The sequence below is a fragment of the Mastacembelus armatus genome, chromosome 13 (genome assembly GCF_900324485.2).
Source record: "Mastacembelus armatus chromosome 13, fMasArm1.2, whole genome shotgun sequence".
NCBI lineage: Eukaryota > Metazoa > Chordata > Actinopteri > Synbranchiformes > Mastacembelidae > Mastacembelus > Mastacembelus armatus.
The window spans coordinates 2,537,958-2,552,128 of NC_046645.1; the positions used below are offsets into that span (position 1 = coordinate 2,537,958).

Below are 14,171 nucleotides of genomic sequence, written 5' to 3' on the forward strand. Positions count from 1 at the left end.
CCATTGCAATGATTCAGTTGCACACGCACACCTGTAATAAATACATAAATATATTAAATTTGATTTCAAATAAATAATGGGAAACAAGTTGAAGAATAAAACAAACCCAAAGACAGTATATGATCTCCATAACCAATCCCTGCGCAGTGTAATATCATGCAGCCAAATAAAACAGCCAGTTTGATGAGAGATACAATACAACCATTGTCTGCATGTGTATCTTATCATACTCCAAGTGAAATATGTAATAGCATGGTTTCTCCGACTGATGAGCCAGAGAAGCTGTAACATCTTTGTAAGTTTTCATACTGCAGCAGTGTATTTTGGAAGGGGGGCGGGGGGCACGGAGATAATCTGGCAACAGCACAGAGGCTCAGTGCTTGAATTATCTCCAGCTACTTCTGCCGGGTAATGTTAGATAAGAGCCACCACTGTGTATTGCACTAGACGGATGATTTATCAAGCAGAGGAGAGATTCCATTATACTGTATAAGGTGTAGAATAACTTTGTTACGGTGTTTTGGCCGTACAGCGTCACAGCTCCTGATGTCTACCGTTAAGAGGTGCAGTGACTCCCTTCTGTGATCCAGTTAATGTCCCACACACATGGGTACGAATACAAAGAGAAACCATCAGATGCCAACATCAGACCACGATACTGAAGGTGACACGCTGACATCGTCGCCAAATCATTAGCAAAAATAAGATTTATTTTGTTGTGCTTGTCATTAGCCTGGTCACTTCAGGAGAGCGAGTTTTATCTCATTTCATTAAATGGAAATCTAGATTTTTATAAGAAACTAAATATTTCGGGGCCATGTGGGAATTATTTCAATCATATGACCTACAACTGTTACCAGACGTATGAAGGCAAGTTGTATTAAATGTCAGCAGACGTAGCCTGAGTGCCTGAATTAATGTTATCTTTTAAAGAAGCCTTTCTCCTTCACATCCCAGTAAATGTATTTTTAGAGGAGAGGGACTGACGAGTAAAAGTGAATTCTGAACGTGCATAGAGAAGGGGAACCATTAACTCACTAAAATGAAACGCTGCTTCCCTGCAATGTCAAAAATGACACCTAATATGAAGGCGAACATGGGATTAGGTCAGCATCCATGAGTCTGCCATGTAGCCGATTTGATGTTCTCATCTTTGCCTTATCAGTGTGTCACAAACTAGTTTCTATTGTCAAATGAAATTGGCGATGTGCTATTACTCTTCTCATGTGTTGAACCTAGAGTGAACCTGTGCCTTGTCGTGTGTCTTTGTGAGGAATTCACCAGAGGGAGAGATCTTTTTTTTTTTTTTTTCTTACATGTAAATACAGTAATTACAATGTGTTGGTGAACATCTGTCATTAATCCTCTGATTGCGCTCATGTTGAATTATTATTTACACGTTGCTACAAAGGAACATCATTTGTGTATTGGTTTAAGTGCCGTTAGAGTGTTAGAATTTTGTTTTACATGTATGTTTCAGCTCCCAAGCAGAACAACGGGCACATTTCAAACAGCAGTCTGTCTCCAAGTCTGGGTGGCTCTAATGCATGAGCTGTGAGGACACCAAAAAATGAACTGTGATAACCCAAGAGTAAATGTAGAGAGTTAGAACTAGCAAATAAGTCCAGTGCTTGTAAAACACCCAAACCAATTAAATTAAATGAAAGCAAACATTTCATATTTATCAAAAGAACATTCCTTCCCTTGCTCTGTTTGTGTTTGCCCAAAGTAAAATCCACATGAGACATATTTGTCCTTGGAGTCATGTTTTTATCCAGGCTGATGATGTAGTCTGTGTCTTTAGATCCAAGAGAAATATCTCTCTTGTACCATGTGCAGAACCAGACCCATTTGTGTTTGATTTCCTCTTTTTCTTTTCGAGGTGCAGGATAATCTTTGACCTACTTGTTTGGTTGAGTCCGCTGGCTGTATGCGTTTCATATTGTGCTGCCTCTTTTGTTGTCCTCAGCCGAAGGTGCAGGTCATGACCCTATGAGGCGTCCCCTTTATGTCTTCTGATCTGCACTTCAACCCTGACAAATAACCACCACTCGTTACTGTGCTTTAATATGATACATTTGTACTGTTTTAGTCCATATTGGAAAAATGTCTGTCAAGAGGATTAAATCCTCCTTCAAAGGCCCCCACTTCCTTTTCTTTTTCTTTTTTTTTATTATGATAAAGACATGAGCGCTGGTTTCACTTATGAAAAGACTCTGCTGTTTTCTTCCTCTGCAGGTCCAAGGCCATCCACCTGCAATACGAAAGGATTAAGATATGCTGTGAGGGAGCACTAAGGCTTAATTTAAGTTAATTGAATGTGTTTATTTCATTGGTGACATTCATTAAAAGACAACTGCTGTAATTGCACCTTAACAGAAAGCAAATTAAACAATGAATGCACAAAGAGCACCTGCTGGTTTTGTAGTGCAACTGGATGGGACCAGGCAAAAATCATTATCACTTTTCCTTTTCCCTGTCACTCCTTTCAAAAAAGAAATGTGTTGCTAACGATAAAGGCTTCAGCTCAGTAGCAGAGGGTATTTCAGACTATAAAACATTATTACTCACTGTGGTTGGGGGAAAAATGATTAAATCTCCACATTCGGGTCTGTGAATCCTTTTTTCCCCTCGTTCACAAGGACGGGTTTCTCTGTTCTTGTGTGCCAAACAAGTATCTGATGAAAAAAAAAAAATGCATAGAAACACAAAACAACAGCAGCATTAGTAACATGCTGTTCCCTTAATGCACTCATTCAGTCTGCTCTCTTTCAGCTTCCACTCTGCCTCCTGTTCTTCAAAACATTCAGTTCCACTTATAGCTAGAACAGTACACACAACACACCACCACAGGGCCCGTCTATGTGTACAGAGCTAGTTGAGCGTGAACCCTGCATTAGAAGTGAAGAGGGACCGCCGGACTGTTGTTATCTTACAACAGAGAGACACAGCCCTCATAGCTGAAGTCTGACCATAGGATAGTGGCTTTCATATGACAGCCAACTGAAAATGTTTCAACACAGCATTCATGGGCTTTTTTTTTTTTTGCCTTTGCATTAACCGTGCAGTTCTTTGCACAGTTCATCTAGGTTTGCTATCAAGCTTTCACACTGGATTAATTTGGCCCCAGAGATGGGACAAACATCCCAGAAAAAGATAGGGAACGTGAAGGAAAGAGGAAAAACCTAAAGGTGTCAACCTCCTTTCCCTCACTCATCTCTGTGGTTCCTTCGTTTCATCTTGCTATGGCCAGAGGTCATGAATTATGCATCGGGTGTGTTTGAAATGTGCCAGGAGCCCACTCCCACTTGCTCAGGTGTTGGGGGAGGTTAATAATTACACTCGCATTTGAAGTGCTAGGTTATAAGGAAGAGAGATGCCCATGCACGGCTTTGCATTTTTTTTTTCTCTTCCTCTTACCCCTCTGCCCTTCTGTCCATCTCTGTGCTCATCTGTAATCAGTGTGACATCCCTACCTCCCTGCCCACCCCTAAACCCCCAAACCCCCAACTCCAATTCCGCTCTCTTAGCCGTTCCCTGAATCCCCTCTTTTCATTTATCCGTCTGAGTAACTGGGGGAGAGCAGAAGAAAAAGCTGTCTGGAAGAATCTCTCTCTCTTTCTCTTCTGTGTGTGTGTGTGTGTGTGTGTGAGAGAGAGAGAGAGAGAGAGACAGAGATCATGGTGTGGATACAGGCTAGCTGAAGCCCTCTGGCTGACTCCTCTGCCCAGAGAGAGGGCTTAGTAAAGTGCTGACCAAGGGCCTTAAGCAGGAATGACAGAGTGGGCAAGGAGAAGAACACTTTGCCACTACTGCTGCTGATACCCTTAAGTCTTTTATTCAAATGTCAGTGTGCAGGGGTGCATGTGGGCAGTGTGAGAAATATAATCAGTGATTTCCAACTTTTTAGCATCGAATTTAAACTCTGATCATTAGAAACCCGTCATGTTTCCACCACGTTTCTGTCAAGAAACAGCTTTCTCTCCTGGTTTGCAGCATGTTGAAGTGGAACACAGGACTTAGATGGAGATTTAAGGTAGCAGAAATGTACAGTAGATGCTGGTTTTCCCACTGTTTTCTCTATGTGGTACATATGCAGCTAGAGTCAGGTTACAGCTTTAAATAAAGAGTAGTAACAGGGAAACAGCTTGTCCAAAGTCTGCCTACCACCACCTCTCAATCATCTCATCAAACCATTGGCAAGCAAGCAAAATACGACTACTTCTCAAAATGTCAAACTATTTCCTTAATAATTTGCAGTCTTGTGTCTTAAGAGAATCTTATTTTGGAGATTTGTGAGAGTTGTTTCTCCTACTTTATTTGATTCATGAATTATTGGTGAAATGTATATTAGTTTTCTACATTAGTGCAACAAGTATATTTTAGTGTTAGTATATACTTTTACCCCTGCACACTACATTTCACTATAGTTTCACTACAGATACTTGTTAAGATTAGGATTTTTACATTTAATACACATACGCTTATTAACTATGATGTTTCTTTAAAGTGGCCCCAGACCCTTTTGGCTTATGAGTCTTACATAAAGAGGGTGTTTTTCAGATGTCCATGAGCTGTTAGAAGAGAGGAAAAGCTCAAGGCGAAGGGATCTTTTGCCTTAAAAGCTAATATCTAACAAAAACAGTATAGATTTTGAAAAGTCTAAAAAATGAATTCAGCTTTGTGGACCAGAGGTTGTTTTTTCTTCTTTCTTACACTATTAAATATCTCACAACCCCTCATATTTCTCTTGTGATTCTTTAGACAGTGCTTGACCCCTACAGTAGGCCGACAACCACTGGAGTACTACCTAACTATATGTAAAGTAGATGCACCTAAACAAGACACAGTAACAAATTCCTTCCTAAGATGTTGGGAGCAGGGCCTTTACTTGTAATGGCTTATTTTGACATTGTTATATTGGTACTTTTACTGAAGTAAAGCTTCTAATGCATTGAAGGAAACAGCGATTTTCTTCCACTGGCTACAGTCAGTCTGATACTTTCAAAACCTGCTTTTACTATTCTCAACAGCATATCCCTTAAGTACTAACTTGTCAAATCAAGCTTCTTAACAGCAGTTAAGACAGAAAAAGGAAATTACCTTAGTGCAATTGGCTGCTTTAGGCTCCAAGTCATTGAGTGTGACAAGTTCCCGGAGCAAACTACTCTCTTGGTAGCCTCCCTTCACCCCACGAAGCTTAAAATACGCCTGTGGCTTGAAGAGGATGAGCCTCAGGTTGATGGCAAAGCCAGCCATGTCGATGGCAAAGGGCCGATGGGGGTCAAAAACTGTTTTCCAGCCGTAGACCTTTCCAGCTGCATTAACCTTGGGGGACTCGTACCGCAAGCCACCCACAAAGGCCACAGGCCAGACTGAGACTTTTTGAGTCGATCTCATCTAGAGAGGGGAGAGTCAAGAAGAGAAATGGAGGAGGGAGGAGAGTGAATTAGTAATTTGAAAAAGTGTACATGACAGTAAGACCTAGTATTTAAGCATCAGCTGCCACCATTACAAAACAGCATGGACTAGGATTTAGTTTTTAGAGCTGCTGCTGTTATACATTCTGAAAGATGGTGAAAACTGACCAGGACACTCTGCTGTGTGCAGCTGACGCATGAGATGATGAGATGAGATAAAGTTTATTAATCCCTGAAGGGAAATTCAGGTATTAGATGTTACACTGTTATACGAACAGAGATCACACACACTGTTCAACAGCTGCCCTACAATAGATTATTGGACACAACCATCTTGAAAAGGCCCAAATGTGGAGAGTACAAAAAGGGTTTAGAGAAGCTGAGGCTTCAGAGCAAGCAGCTCTGGTCGCTGGTTGGCTGAGGACCTCCATCCACCTCTTTTATTTATTTATTTTTTGTCCTTTAATCTTCCACCATGAAATGATCTTGCCGCCCTTTCTTTGGTATGCATCTCAGAGAGTCTTTGCCATTCTGGCAAGAACTGCTGCAGCAATAAAAGGTAAGTTTCTATAATGAGCAAAGACGAAGCTTTAGAAACAGCAGAGTCATTTAATCAAATTCACTGCAGCAGAAATAATGGTGCTGTTGCTCCTCTGGTGGAGGATCTACTTGAAATTAAGGCTTGTGCCAGTGCACGTGCAATATCTAGTACGTGTGTTTATAACATCAAGTGTGTCCTAGCATGTACAGCATGCTTATGGAAAATATCTATATACGCAAAGTAAGTTGCACGTGTGTTTGTTTAAAGCTCAAATCTTATGCAAGTCACATGCAAATATCCCTTTGTATATGAGCTGCTGTGCTATATTGTGTGTGATCCGAGGGGCTGCTGTGTGGTCAGTTCAGGGGATCAGAGAGTAGCAGAGTTTGAACAGCATGAAGCAGGCCAGGGGCTTATGGGAATCCATGGATTTGAGCTTTAGGGAAAATGACTGTGCCAGGCACCCAGATTAGATTTGGCAGGATGTTCGTTCTTAATGAGCTCTGGGTGTTGATGGCTGAAGCGAGATCGAGGGCTTATATGCATGTGTCCATGTGATTTTATGGCTATGAACAGGAACATGTTTTTTGACCAATATTGTCTCATTATTTTTCTGTCTATGTCCTACATATGCTACACCTGGGTATACCTGACAGAAACTGCTGTTGGATGCTGAGAAGCTCCACTAAGGTAGTCTTAGCTGTTGCCAGTTTTATTGGAGCCAACAGGACACAACCGCATCTGGCAACCATCTTGCCCAAATGTCACTTGACGGCTTGTCTTACAGATATGCAGATATATACATTGGAAATCAGAACTTAAATCAAAAGGAAGCGCAATTCAACTCTCTGCAGGCAATGTCAAGAGGACTGTCACTTTCTCATCTAAAGTGAAAATGTGAAAATGAGTGTTCGGCCTGCTGCTTCTTCTGGGAATATAAGCTGAAGTGAAACAGCACAAATCCCTCGTCTGCTGGCAGCCAAGCAAATGAAAATGCAACAAAGTTCCTCCTGCCCCATTGTGGTGAATGTGATGTGTTTGTACAGAGTTTTACAGTTCGCTGTCGCTCCACTTTATGCATGCATGCCTGTGTGTGCATTTAAGTGCTATTTCTTGCTCCACTTAGAGAGAGGACTACTGAGACGAAGTGGTTATGTTTCTGAATCGTCAGAACAGCAATACAACTAAATAAATCCTAATCTCCAACGAGAAAAGGAGGCAGGCATCCAGCTACTGTACATTAATGAGTTCTTAAGGGGGCAGAGAAGATAAAACACATTTGTCATCTATTGCCATTCGGGTCTGTGGATGACGGTTAGTATTTACTCAAACTGAAAAGTGCTGATTTAAATTTCATTAATTATTTAAACTGTTAATTAAAAATGTATTTTTACGACCCATAGTAAACAAAAGACTGACATCACAATTTACATTGCAAATGCAGCCACTAGAGCAGTGTGTTATATCAGTACTACACTGTACTATAGATACAGTAATGCAACGTCAATATATATACAGAATTTATACTATAACTGTGAAACAATAATGAGATATTTTAGATATGCTGGTTGTTTCACTTCCAGCTTAAAGCATTTTGAAAACTGATGAAGATAATGGAAATAGTTAATATCATCCAGCCATAATAAAGACATTGTTTATTATTCCCTTCAGTCCAGGTTGTTGAGCACGCTCCTAAAAGCTGGAGCTGGAGAACAGGGAGTGCTGGTTAAAAATAGCACATGCTAAACACTAAATAACCTGAGACAGGTTTGGGAAGGAAACATAAGCATTTCTTATAACAACTGGATTTGTAGTGTTTTGCACTATCATCGCTCTAAAAATTCTGTTTTAAAGACGTTAATTAGTCATTTTAGAAAAAGAAAACACAACGGTGTCATTTCCTTTCATGTAGATTTAATATCATAGTAAAGTCTGTACTTCTTGGTCAGTGAATGGGGTATTGCCTTAATACCTTGAGCTTTTACACTCCAGTAAACTTTATATGCTAATAATGCATATGAGATTGGAACTGATATCTTCACTTGAATGAAAGGATTTATGAAATTTTTAATGGACACAGCAATTTACTCTAGTGCTCAGTGTCTGTGGAGCTGCCCCTGATTTCACACTACATACAGTAAAAGTGATGCTGAATGTGTTATTATTGAACGTTTATGTACCGGTAAGTTAATTTATTTAAGTTGTGCGTTCTCTCAGGAAACTGTCAACCTATGGACAGTATCACAGGCTGTGAACACCATTGTAAACCTAGAAGAAAGTAGAAATAGGTATTGGAGTATAAGTAGGTACAGATTCACGTCTTTACTAGAAGATTTGATGTGTCACAACATTCCTGCATGTAGTGTCCAGATGTGGCACTGAAATGATTTGGACTATAATTTTATCCCTATAGGTGACCCACATATTTTCATGATGTTTAATATCTACAGCGCTTTAGTCTGTACTGTAGCTAGATCAAACAGTATAGGTTTAATAATTATATTTAAACAATTATATTTGTAAATGAAACAAGATCTAAGAGTTTGCTTACTTAAGATAAAGCAGGAGAAGATGATGCTGGAAGCATTTTTAAGACATGCCGCAGTGCACATCACTCACTCTCATCTTGACACCAGAGGAGTCACTTATTTGTTTTCAAGCTATTGAGACACTGAATATTTACTATGGTGTCAGCAAGCTCCTGAGTTTTTATTATGGTGTCAGCAAACTATACTATGGTTGTGCTTGCTGCTTTCTGTCTATCTGGCTGTCACCTTCTCTTTTTCCCTCATTCTTTGTCTGTTTCTACCTCCCCGCCTCCCTCTGTTGCCCCTTCAGGGTCGTTACTCTGGCCCATAAATAGGCTTGTTGGAGGTGATGGAAGGCCTCTGAGGGAGACGGAGCACTTCGGCTGATTCCCAGAGAAAGGTAATGACAGGCTCCGTCAATACCCGGCGCTCCATTTACTACAGACCCCGTCTGTACTGCTAACAAGACTTGAGGCTAATGCTCAGAGGACCTAGACCGTGTCTGCTCAGGTAATTCAAGTGATGTCAAGATGGATGGCTTGAGATGTGCTGATTACATGCTCAAACTTCTCTCCACTAGCTCCAGATCCCCCTGACCATGCTTATTAAGAACTAAAAAGTAACTCAGAAGTTGTTGTTCAGCCTTCTCTGTTGTAATGTACCACTGATGCCAACACTGTGGATGGGAAGTGCCTTAATATACACTGCTAAAAAAAAAAAAAAAATCACTAAATCACACATCATCATGAACAAATTACTCAAATTAAAAAAAGTCCTTACTAATTTACATTATGTACAAACTGACACAACAATATTGGCCATGAAAACCAGTCTACTACCAGTCAGAAAGCAACTCAGAGTTGAGGAGTCACACAAGCTCATCCAAGCTGCATCAGTTTCATTACAGCAGCTCATAATGTGAGTCAGAAGTGTGTCTGGCTGCATGCCTGTACGCAACCCCAACGTCTGGGCTGCTCCTGATGAGTGGGAAATTGGCGTTTGGGGGGATGAGACTTGGATCAGGGAATCAGTGAGCTCCTGGACAGTCAGTGGTGGTACCTGGTGGTGTCTGATGCAATGAGACATAACATCCAATAGGTTCTCAGTTGGATTTAGGTGAGGGAAAGTGAGGTCATAGTGCCTTCATCATCCACGAACTGCACACTGGTCACATGAGGCCACTGGCTATGACATGGAGGTCTGTGTGTGGCCCTTCAAATATATAATTCCATAGACCCAACACCATGTTGTGTGCTCCTTTTTGGGGTTTGTCTTGCTTTTGTGCCCCCATTGCACTTTTTGTCACTTTGCACCAAAACTGCACCAAAGCACAATCACATGTGCCTCCTAAGTGGACAGATTGATATCCCTGAAGTTCCACTGACTTGTGTTATTATACTGTGATGAATAAATGTTCCCTTGGCGTTTTGAGCAGTTCATATTGCCTGTGTCTTTATGCCATAGTCTTTATTTTATATTGAACTAAAGTTATAGGGATGGATTCAGAAGAAAATGTGCAATATAAAAACACAGTACAAAACAAACTACAGTATATCATTGAGAATATTGTTAAACACAAACTATGCACAAAAAAAATCAAAGACAACATAATATCTTGTTTGCCTTAACCCTTCCTAGAGAGTATTAATATTTTCCTATCCTATCCCAGCTTATTTATTGATCAGTGCCGATCATCCCTGTTAGCTGAAGGGTAGCTGAGTAGAGAATTTACTGAGAATGGTTCAATCAACCAGGCCCCATAAATTACCCAGCATGTGCCCTGCCCATGTTTTTTCGTCTCTGAAACTCAAGTGGACATCAGCGGGACAGAAATTAAAAGGTGGATGGAACTTGAGAAATTTTATTTGTGTCACCAAGTTGGCAATAATACAGAGGCCCTGAAGGGACGCAGTGGGAATTGTTAAAATGAAAATTTTCATTGTTCTCTGGCAATATTTTCTTCCATTCACCCAGAGCTATAGAAGAAGTTAGTGTGTTCAGTCCAGTACACTGTCAGTTTAGAGAAACACTCGGCAAATACAGGAGAAAGAAGAGATCAATGTGATTTGTGATGATTCTGGTAAGAATCAGACAGGAAACCCATTTGTACAGTAAATGGAATTACACCGGGAGCTTCATCGTAACTTAAGTAATTCTGATAAAGTTTATTGATCTACAAGTGTGTATGATTTCAGCTGGTAGAGTAATATCTGTGTGACATTTCCTACAGTACATTAACACACCTTCCATACGGGCCATTAGTTCTGTCACTTCAAACATTTGTTAGAAATTTGAAAAAATGTATTATGAGAGCTGTAATGACCTATTGAGTTTCAAAATTTACTGTCTGTAAGTGCTGCTAAGGCTTTGTCAAGGCTATTACATGCCAGTTCAAAGAAACTGTGACAGCCCCAGTAGTGGCAGCTCTAATTTACAGCATTGTTGTTAAATTGAAATAATGTGTGTGCGCACTCTCTACATCGGTGTATCAGCACTAACCTCCTCAAACAGCTCCAGGCTGTATGTGTTGTCGTCGTCACCAAAGTAGACGATTCCAGCTTGACTGCTGTTGATGTTGAATGTCTCCCTCAGCCACCGCAGTGCCAGGTTTCTCTGCATGGTCCCTCTGGGAATTCTGGGGTCTCGAGCGTCCCCCCGCAGCTTATAGTTCCGGGGCGTCTCCACATTGAGATGGGTGTAGTTCAGCCCTGTTTCTCGTAGGAGCCGCGTCACAAGAGGTGTTCTCCTTTGGGCGTCCTCTACCAGGATCCAGTGCAGGTTGGGAATATGGAGGAAAGTATTAGCCAGTCGCGTCAGCTCCGCCTTCTGCACCGGTCTGTTGTATGTGGGGGTGATGATGTGGATGGTGGGCAGCACATCAGACCACGGTGGAGGCCGTGTATACACGTACTCTGTCCTCACCACCTCCACAATGTCCTTATCTGAGGCACAGTATTCCTTGGAGTCCTGCGTCTGGCCGCCGGCCTCCCTCTTGCCCTCGACGCCATCATCTACAGATTTGGGGATAAGAAGACATGTAAGGCGTTAGTGTAACCTTGAGCTGCCCTTTGTATGTTTGCCTCAGGTGACTTAAACCCAAAGGGGGTAAAGTGTACCTGAGAGCCGATGGTGGCGGACTGCATGCCTCTCTGGAATGATAAAGATCTCTTTTACTAGGTGGTGACAGGCTGCAGAAAGTGAAAGCAGGGACCGTGTGAGGATAACACAACTGATGGACAGAGAGACAGCCTAAGACGAGAGAGGGGAGATTTGAGCTCTGTTATTCCCCCAGCATTGCTGTTCTTTACGAAAAAGAAAAAGTGGGTATGTGGATCCAGCAGACATGCACTGTTTTTATGTTGAGACTCCCTCGTCCACTCCCTCAATACTATAGCTCGCAATGTTACATTCTCACAGTAAACAAAGCCATGAGTTACTGTAACCTGCTCACTTAAGGAAAGGTAGTTCACAGTAAAAATGCATTTTGCCTCAGAGATGCATAAACATGTATAACATTCCTATGATTACTGTGAGCTAGGCCTTGCAGTTTGAAAGCATTTGGGATTACGTAGCAGTGCCATCCCTTTTGTTTTTCACAGAGCAGGAGCAGAAGCAGCACCTAATAACCCTGTCATCAAAAATCAGACGATCACTGATGGTCACACCTGTAACCACACCCAACACTGATGGCACAGTTTCCTGGTGTACACCTGCATCACTGCAGCAAAGAGAAGGTGTAGGATGTTAGAATAAATAAATGTTGAATATCACAGAGTAGCACACAGGATGACCAGTGCATAGAAATAGGTCTGTAACTTCAGGAAAGGTTCAGGCTACAGATTTATTTTAGTATTTGTCATTGTCATTTGTCACTGATAGTCATAATTGACAGAATTATTAAAGATGTGACACTACTGTAGTAAAGGTTAGTCTACATTACACGACAGTACGTTTTTTGTTTCTTAATGATGTAAGATGTTAAGGCTGGAAAAGTGACTATTTGTATGTAAACAGTCATCATAGGTGAGCTGTGATACGTCACGATGTATAAAATGTGATCATAAAATCATTAAGGCCATTAATTTCTTTTTCACTGTGCCATAGCTAATGGCAGTCTTTGTCACTGTTCTCCCAAAGCTCCATTTGCACCTCCAACATAAAGAGGATTTTCCTGCAGCACATAGATTAACACAATCTGCTGATGGCCAGATGTTCAGCAGAAGCTGCCAGTGAGCACACTGCCAAAAAAGCTTTAGCTTCTCTTTTAAGAGCTCACAAAAGGACGTTTTTAGATAAAACTAGGTCAGACAGTATAGGCAAAAAAATAAATAAAAAGTACATCTTAAATATCCACTGCATTCAATTACACAATCAAAATAATTTCTACATTTAATTATCTCTGCAGTAAAATGTTATTTGGTGAGTATTGGTGAGTACATAACGTGATAAAACAAATTATTTAGTTATTTGTAAATTATCTTCAGTACAGACTGCCTTGGGTCATTTGTGGAAACCTGTTTGGTTTGTTAACCCCAATTCATGACATTATAAGAAGAGGGCAAAGAGCTCTATTGATTTGTTGTTGCTCTAATTTGAGTTTGTTTACTGTGCAACACACTTGACATTTAAGACTGCTGGTTTGTGTTCTCTGCAGCATGATTGTGTACTAATGACTCAGACTGGTGTACGAACCCTGATATTGCACATGGATGCAAGATATTCCATGAATCTGATCAAGCAGACGCATTTTATCGTTTCAAATAGCTGATTAAACAAACTAAGACGAATTTGCACTGACAGAAGGAGGAATAGTTTAAACCTCAATGGATAAAATGGGTGATTGACATGGTGCATGCTGTGTGTGGCTGAGCGTCACACCAAGAAAGAAATGTGGATTGATGGGCCAAGACGTGAGTGTGTAAGCTATTGTATGAACGCTTTGAAAGAACATGTTTCATAACATAAAGTACTGGGCAAGTTATCTGCATTAGAAAAGTGAAAGGAAATGAGAAACTGCTGAACAATTCGTTCTATTCAACTGACAGACTGAATATATGAATTAATAATATCCACTGAGTGTATGAGAGTGTGATGGTAACTTCTACGTTTTTATTATTTGCCTACACACTGATGAGGTTTACAATGACTGGACAAGTGATTTTGAGATCTGATTAAGCTGATCATGGTCATGTCAGCGAGTGCCTCTAACTGAACAGCCTGCTGTCTAAACCTGAAGTGCAGTGTTACATTCAAGGACCCACTTTAGATTTTGTATTACCAGTTGAGTGTAGTGCAATGCGTACCCTTGCGGATGGCGAGGAGTGGAGCTATAGCGCTTCCGTGCCAAACAGTGATGAGTAGAGTCCAGGGTAACACTATCAACACGATGGCAAGAATATCTCTTCTCTTCGGCATCTCCAGGATTGGTTATTTGGCTCGGCATTACCTAGAGAAGAAAATGAATTAATTCTCTTTGTGCTTTTTATAACACACACAGGATTTAAGGTCAAATCACTTTGATAACATTGAAAGAAATCCCTGAAATTCTGGTGTTTTTGTTTTACACAAAAAACTCCCACCAGGTCCATTAAAGATTCTGAGCTACATAAACATGCTGCTGAATCTCAATTACTTGGGAAAGGGAACCACATTCTCAGCACCTTAATTATCATCAACTGCCCT

The 14,171-nt window shown here is 40.8% G+C and overlaps 1 protein-coding gene across 4 annotated transcripts in view; it reads right to left on the minus strand.

The window, feature by feature from the left end:
* Positions 1-1,245: 1,245 nt before the first annotated feature.
* LOC113125517 (galactosylgalactosylxylosylprotein 3-beta-glucuronosyltransferase 1) overlaps positions 1,246-14,171 on the minus strand; it is a 61,682-nt gene continuing 48,756 nt past the window's right edge. For 3 of the 4 annotated variants that reach the window (XM_026299025.1, XM_026299024.1, XM_026299026.1), the window contains 6 exons: positions 13,793-13,935; positions 11,606-11,677; positions 10,989-11,500; positions 5,104-5,400; positions 2,572-2,678; positions 1,246-2,254 (listed from right to left, as the gene is read on the minus strand). In XM_026299025.1, coding sequence (XP_026154810.1) covers positions 2,592-2,678; positions 5,104-5,400; positions 10,989-11,500; positions 11,606-11,677; positions 13,793-13,904 — 1,080 coding nt within the window. In that variant the 5' untranslated portion in view covers positions 13,905-13,935 and the 3' untranslated portion in view covers positions 1,246-2,254; positions 2,572-2,591. The remainder of the gene's footprint in view (positions 2,255-2,571; positions 2,679-5,103; positions 5,401-10,988; positions 11,501-11,605; positions 11,678-13,792; positions 13,936-14,171) is intronic. The other variant, XM_026299028.1, reaches the window with a different exon arrangement.